The 7,851-nt window shown below is 39.7% G+C and overlaps 1 protein-coding gene across 8 annotated transcripts in view; it reads left to right on the top strand.

Moving 5' to 3' along the window:
• The window catches only part of rcc1l (RCC1 like), a 38,393-nt gene extending 31,598 nt beyond the window's left edge, over window positions 1-6,795 (top strand). For 2 of the 8 annotated variants that reach the window (XM_051078840.1, XM_051078837.1), the window contains exons 11-12: window positions 4,653-4,738; window positions 5,323-6,795. In XM_051078840.1, the coding sequence (XP_050934797.1) occupies window positions 4,653-4,738; window positions 5,323-5,400 (164 nt within the window). In that variant the 3' untranslated portion in view covers window positions 5,401-6,795. Of the gene's footprint in view, window positions 1-1,440; window positions 1,529-3,231; window positions 3,406-4,652; window positions 4,739-5,322 lie in introns of all 8 variants that reach the window. The other 6 variants (XM_051078839.1, XM_051078843.1, XM_051078838.1 and 3 more) reach the window with 6 other exon arrangements.
• Window positions 6,796-7,851: the final 1,056 nt, after the last annotated feature.

Below are 7,851 nucleotides of genomic sequence, written 5' to 3'. Positions count from 1 at the left end.
GAGAACTGAGCTTCTGTATGGGCTGCTCAAAGGGCTGTTTTACTGTTTTACTGAAGGCTGCCTGACGGCTCTGTTGGGCTCTATTTCTACCTGTCAGTCATCTGTCCAGGCTGCCCTGTTCACAGCAGTCACAGTCAAATACACAAGATATGATATTTCAGCATTTTCACAGCATAAGACATGACAGGAAAGAGGCATGATGCAAGCACATTTTTATATTCCTGTCCCAAACCTCTCTATATTTCTTCCTTGAGGTTCGTTCTTGGCAAATGATTGAAAACACCAAGGTAACGAGGAGGTGCACCTGACTATGTGCATAATCCTCGTTCCCAGATGCTGCTGTGTGTATTAGCTGCCTGGTCTGTGCAACTTTCATTCACAAAAATGTCACTTAAGACTAAGAAGAAGTTCACAGTAAGTTCACAGACTTAAAATCTGCAAAAGAGCGAATGAAAATAAATTTTGCAGTTTCAGAGGTGATATTAATGAAAATATTAAAGCTGTTAGTGTCTGTGTCAATGCAGAGCTGTAGAACGTCTGAAATAACGAAGGAATGATTTGATATGAAGTTAATGACTTGGATTTCATTCTGATACAGTTGATATTAACACTGCAGTGATGGAATGTAACTAAGTACTATTTTAGGGTACTTGTAGTTTACCTACGTTTTGCTTTGCGTCTTGCTTTTCTTGCTTCTTCTTCACTCACTACTTTTAAGATTTCACATAAGAGGATCTTTTAAAATGTTGAATAACAAGTACAAAGTACCTTCAATTAACTTGGCAGCAGTTGATAATAACAAACTGTCAAACAAGCTCTTCTGCCTAATCAGTACTTGTACTTTTATATGTTAAGTTCATGTTGTTGATAATACTTTTGTGCTTAAGCAGCTCCTTGAATGCAGGACTTATTTTTAGATTGTGGTATTTCTACAGTGACGTGCATAAAGACCTGGAGACAGCTGTTGGAGGGAGAATTTTCCTCCTGAATTGCAGAAGCAGTGACGCACATCACTCTGATAGGATGAACAGAATATTACTTTTATTTTAAGCTTTTTCAGGTTTTCATTTATTTTTTGTTGATTGCGGCACCATATTCACACAACAGATTCATTGAGGTATTATTTCTTCCTGTGGAGAAAGGCTCCTGTCTGTACATGACTCGCACTACAGGTCTGGACCACTTTCCTTTTGTACCTAATTCTAAACATGAGAAAAAATGGTGGATACAAGTCTTAAACCACCTGTGCATGTCACTTAAGACCTAATCTGTTGTTATGAGATGTAAGAGAAAGATAGCCATGACATTGCAGAGGAGTCAAACACCACATATACTAGATGAATAATGGTATTTGGAAGTTAAAAAAAAAAAGACTGGGAGCAAACTCATCCAGCAACAGTTACTCAGTCTCACTGAACTCATCTTTTCTCTGTTTTCCAGATCAACTCTCCTCGACACCTTCCTCTGAAAGGCTGTGGAAAGGTGGTTCAGGCAGCGTGTGGAGGAACGCAGGTGGCAGTTCTCAACGGTCAGTTTGTACAAATACACCTGGAAACAATTCTTCTAAATGTGGACACTTATGTGACTTGTGAGGATGAATTACAAAGCTACAGACGACAGGGAGACTGAGACTTCAGATTTAGTGGCTGTCTGGAATGAACAGAAGCTTTCTGACCTGTTGAACAGTTTAAATGAACTTTAGTTCACGAAATCAGTCAGAAGAGTGAGTCCACATTCTGTCTCTTGGTGGCATCACAGATCACATGTTGGACTGTCTGGTTTATAGTTTGATTCCACAGATATTTGGGAATTTACATTTTTGACGCTACAACAGGAATAACACCAGTTGTTTCAGGCAAAAGCATAAAAAATAAGGCAACATAGCTTTTACTTATCCAGAGTTGATGGGTGTGGTGTGTGTTTTTTCTGTCAGGGCTGTGAGTCAACCAGCAGGATAATTTCCCATTTAAGGGACTATTTTAAGGGAGTGTTAATGTTCGCAGCTTCTCAGAAACTAGGGCCTGTATTTATCAAGTGTGTCAGAGCAGGAAATCACTCCTAAAAAAATCTCAGTGACACATTTTGGCTTATTTTACTTTCATTAATTCTGAAATGGCTCCTATGCTGTTGTGCAACTCTGCTCAACATGTGCGAGATGCAGCACCATCACAGGTATTATTAAATGCTGTGAGGATCTGTCACACAGCAGAGTCACGTTGCCCACTATTTTTACTTGTACAGTACATTTATTTTTTAAAGCTGTGCAAGTGACAATTATCCTAACAAGATTTCACCTTTTCATCACTTCTGGCGTCATGTTTTTAAATATAAAAACTGTGATAAGCTCATGTTTTTGACCTGTACACAAAGAAAAAAGTGCTACTTTACCACAATTTAAGATTTCACACTGAGAAGTTAAAAATTAATTTATACTGAAAGTGCCCTTGCTGAGAATAAGCGTAGGAAGCTTCATAAACTAGAATGGCACTCTAGAGCGCACACCTCCGCCCGAGCCAAACAGTCCTACACATCTGTCTAGCTTTTATCTGCCCCTTTAACCAGATCCACACCAAAATTTAATAGGTTCTTTCCTGGTCCATGCATCATCGCTCCAAGAAATAGAGTGCAAATTAGTTCAGTTCTTTTCATGTAATCCTGCCGACAAGTAAACAAACCAACAAACAAACACGGGTGAAAACATTACCACCTCGGCAGAGGAAGTAGTGCTTTTAGTCTGAGGTTAATCTTGATTAGGATCTAGAATATCTCAGCGACTGTTGAATTTATTATCATGTACTTTGATTCAGTGATTCGTGGTGTCAAGAGGATGAACCCTAGTTTCCTGTAGTGCCACCCACAGGTCACTTATCCTGTGAAATATCTCAACATCTACCTCCACCATGACGTTAACGGTTCCACCTTTTATTGAAATATCTCAACAACTATTCAATGGATTGCCATGAAATTTGCTACACACATTCATCTTCCTCTCTGGAAGAAGTGTAATAACTCTGATGATCCTCTGACTTTCCCTCCTGTGCCATCATCTGGACAGAATTTAAAGTTGTCCAATACTTTGGTTCATGAGCAAATACCTGCAAAAGTAATGAAATTCCCAGCAGCTTCGGCTGTAATTGTTTGGTGCTTATTAGCTAGTGTTAGCATTTTGTTTCACCGTGTTAATGTATGAATATTAGTCTAAGTCTTCCATGTGTCGCTGACTCTTTTCAGATAGAGGAGAGGTGTTTGTATGGGGATATGGCATTCTTGGAAAAGGCCCAAATCTATCAGAATCCTCCACCCCGGAGGTGATTCCCTCCACTCTGTTTGGACGCTCAGAGTTCAACCCCTCAGTCGCTGTCACCAGGATCAGGTGTGGCCTCAACCATTTTGCTGCAATAACAGGTAAGGATGTTTATCTTGTCAGAAAAGAACTCTTAACATCTAAAGTTGGACTTGAAGCTGCAGTAGATTAGATCTCTGTCAAATCAGCAGCACACCAGGTTTACTGATGCCACTTTACTGCTTCAGCTTTTTAAGTATCAGCTCTTTTCTCCAGAGCTTTTTTTCTTTCCAGCAAAGATAAAAGATGGAAACATAAAACTCATAAACCGCAAAGTCATTCAGTCTCATCCGGTCTGAAGTGCTAAAAGTGAGGTACAGATGTCTGGGGAGGCAGTTTACTGTTGAGTCAGGTAATTTAGTCTGTTTATGGCATTGAACAAAAAAAGTCGGTTTTTCATCTTGTGTGTATCTCTAAAGCAGCAGACTGAGAGGAGGCACACAGTCTCCTCACGGGGTAGATGACGTGGACAGTCAAGGATTGACTGAAAAGCCCTTTTAGCCAGTTTTTATTAGTCCGACTCAGACGTCTCAGTGAGCCAACAACACTAAAAGTCAGGACAGAAGTATTTGTGCCTTGAATGCCATTTCCTAAAGTCAATAATTGTTCCTTTGGTTGTAGACAGTGGTTGAATGCAAGTAGATTTACTAAAGTACTTTACTCAAGTATAGTTTTGAGGTACTTGTATTTCAAAGAGACATTTCCCCACTTAACCTCTAAGATGGTTTCATTTAAATAACAGTTTGAGCTCAAATATCCAATATTTCACATAAATTTGTGCATCAGAAATTCTTTTTTTTCTTCTCTCCTGGAGGTTGGGAAACCATCCACCAATACGTTAACTTTGAACCGCCTCCACCTCTCCCAGCGCAACAATCTAGTGATACCATATCTAATAATATAGTATCTTATTTACTTTGTTAGTTATTTTTCCGTAGAGCAGCTGGTTAGCCTGGCTTAGCACCAACACTGGAAACACAGGGAAACAGCTAGCTTGGCTCTGCCCTTGTGTTGTCTATAATGGCAAAAATTTACTGTATATTTAATTATTGTTTGTTGTGATATTAGATTTTGCCCAAACGCATCTTTTTCTTTGTTCAGCTGGTTAGACAACAAGGCTTTTTGTAAGAAGACATAAGCAGGAATGTTTTGAATTTATGTTGTTATTATTTTATTTAATCATATTCTGTGTGACTGAGAGATTTTCCTGCTAAAAGGTAGACCTTGTTCCAGACTGCAGCTGCTCTGTGTTGCGGCTCAGTGGGCGTTCAGACTCACGGCGTGCTGATGTTTCACTGTTGCATTGCAGATCAAGGCGAGCTCTTCGTTTGGGGGAAGAATGTGAGAGGTTGTTTGGGGATCGGGAGCAGGGACGACCAGTTCTTCCCATGGCGAGTAAGACAACACTGATTCAATATTAGTCGTGCAAACAAAGAGTCAAACGTGCAGCTGATGTACTGTGAAGAGGAGAAAGCAAAATGGCTTGTGAGCATGGACGTGGACGTTTTTTTTTTTCAAATCAAAATAAAATGCACACACTCTATGCATTTTCTTCATTATGCATGTGGGGGTTAAAATGAGAAAAGTCCGACATTTATCCAGCTGAATCTTTTCATTCAAGCCCACAAATAAATGTAATCCATACAAAATGTTGCTGGTAATATATTCTATGTTTGAAGTCCAGAAGGTTCTGTGAGAGGTTGTTAAATAAATCTCAACCTGTATGTCCCCTGCAGGGATTTCCAATATAAGTTTCACAGACTTGGCACGTCCCCTCAAGACATTTTAACAGGATTTGAAGGTGTAGCACTCAACACTGCTTGTCACTTACAGACAAACTCGGAGAGCAGGAAACAAAATAAATGCTCTCACTGTATGTGGAGCTGCACCAGGTTTTCATGGTTACTAAATCTGGAATTAAATCAAGTAAACTGCACTTTCCTCCTCTAAGCCGTGTTCCTCTGTGTGTTTTCTGTCAGGTGACTGTGCCAGGTCAAGTGGTGGACGTAGCGTGCGGTGTTGACCACATGGTGGCGCTGGTGAAGTCCCTCCTGTGAGCTTCTGTCCTTCCCAGCAGTGGATGAAAGGCTGGATGTTTTGGCTGAGCCTCCGCCCACCACCGCCACCCCCTGCTGACCCCCGGGCGCCTCAGGGAGCCGATCAGGGCCGCTCTGGAGTCTTAAAGCCAGCTGCTCTCCACGGGCGACGGACCCTCGTGTCCCTCCGTCCTGCGGTGACGTCAAGCAGTGAGCAGAGCAGTCGATTCTGCATCAAAGTGTCACTTACTCTTGCATGAAGGTCACAATGGACACACATCTAAGGATGGTTTTGTTACAACTACAGCTGAAACGATTAGTCGATTCAGCTATTTTCCAAGGAAAACAGTGAAGAAATGCAAATCATTCTGTGGTTGCAGCTTCTTCACTGAGAGAATTTGCAGTTTTTGTCTCTTATTGCATCGAGTCTTGGACTAATGTTGGACAAAACAAGACATTTGAAGACGTCACCTTGAGCTTTGGACATGTTTCATTGTTTACTGATATTAAATAGACTAAACTGCAGATTGAATGATTAAAAAAAATAATCATTATCATTTATATCGGTTATGTTAATGTAGTGCTCACCAAGTTAACTGCTGAGGTCTGGGAACTAAAACTGAAAGCTATGAAAACAAGACCAAAGCTGTGTTAAACTGGACCGGCTTCCCACCAGAAAACATAGTCTCCTTTCAGTTAGTTAATTCTATAAAATTATGTTTTGACTCCTCTGACTTGTTGGTGATTTGCCACTGCACAAAAATATTTTCTGTGAGAGAAATGTGCTCAGTGAATGAAGTGATTCACTGTGGGAATCATCGAACTCTAGTGGTTTGGGATTATCTCAAAACAATATGTTGCGGCACTTAAAATCTCTGCAGGCCCATGAAATGTTTGTGCAACATTTGTACCGTTTGAAAAGCCGGTGACAGCAAAACAATCCACAACAAATGATTATCTCCCTGCCGACTGCAAATAGAGGTGAAGGCACTCTGCCAGGGAGAAAACAGGTTTTGAAGAATCAGTTTTACAACATGAACTCATGTGTCATCAGCGGTGTGCGTTTGTTGTGCGTATAACAGGCATGCACTACTCAGGAGTGCGAGCCTGTTATATGCACAACAAACCAAAACAAGCTACAAGCATGGCATCCTGATGGCTGCCCTGACATTTACTGCCACATGAATCAAATGCATCAGCAGAACAGTGACTTGAGGCTGTTGTAAAAGGAAACATGATGAAAAAAACTAACAACAAGGAGACAGGGTTTTTAATTTGTTTAGTGTCACATCTAGTTTGGATGTATTTAGAAGGATTAACTCGCTTTTTCCCACAGTGTTACTTTAATGCCACGAAATTCATTCTATGAAACAGAGAATATGCAATATCAAAATAAATCTACTTTTATTTACCACATCAGTTGTGTATCAATAAATACTTCATGGTTGAAATAAAACTTTATTATACACAGGCAAAATAATGATTGTGACTCTGAGACATCAAACCTGTGATGTTTAATTTAAGGTCTAAGCTCAGTCATCTACAATACAGTGAGCTACAGTAATTTATCAGGGTATTGAAGTTAAAATGAGAAATTTGCATTGACCCAATGATCTGTATGCTTAATAATGAACACTGAAATGTGCTATTATGAGGTGGCAGTAGTCTGAGGACTGAGTGTCCGTATCTAAGGACAACATTTTGTGTTTAAAGATAAGAATGAGGCAAGTTATTTTGGAGAGATTCTGTGAATTAAAATTCACTAAAACTGTTGTAATAATTGAGCCAATGCAGCTGTTAAAGATACTTTAACTAATACCCATTTATTTCTGCAACACAGAGTGTTAGAATGAGTGTTTTGACAATGCAGAAATTTGTAGTTTGTCTACAGACAAGCATACAATTCAACCTACACTTGTAGATAATAATGAATAATGGAGCAGTTTGTTCAAACTCAGTGCTGAAATAACAGAACATTGCTGCTATTTTCCTCCCAATTATTACCAAATTATACACTTCTCTTCAAATAATGGAGCTGTAAAATACAGCATTACATTAATATTATTCTAAGTAATCTCTGCACTCTCTAAAGGTTGAGTTTAGCAGCTGTCTGAAGCCGATCTTGGCAATAACTGATTTACTGACAGTAAAAATGGACTGTAATAGTTGACAGACAGTTTAATTCAGTACAGTGAATGTAGCAGAAGTCAGTGCATTCACCCTGGTTGCTGCTGTTGTGCTGTGCCCTCCCCATTCAGCTCCTGTATTTTGGGCCATTCATCATTGTGACAACTTGTGGGCCTCAGAGAATATGGAAGTGTTTTAATGACAAAACTACTGAGTGAGTATAAAACATACCACCTGTGATCAACCTGCATGTCAACGTGTGAGAACTCACAGGGATAGATATGTTAACATAAAACAGGTTGGAGAGTAAAATCCTGGTTTTAATAGCAAATCTTACTCTGTTTT

The sequence above is a fragment of the Lates calcarifer genome, linkage group LG20 (genome assembly GCF_001640805.2).
Source record: "Lates calcarifer isolate ASB-BC8 linkage group LG20, TLL_Latcal_v3, whole genome shotgun sequence".
Taxonomy (NCBI): domain Eukaryota; kingdom Metazoa; phylum Chordata; class Actinopteri; family Centropomidae; genus Lates; species Lates calcarifer.
This window is presented reverse-complemented; position numbering and strand designations above follow the sequence as displayed.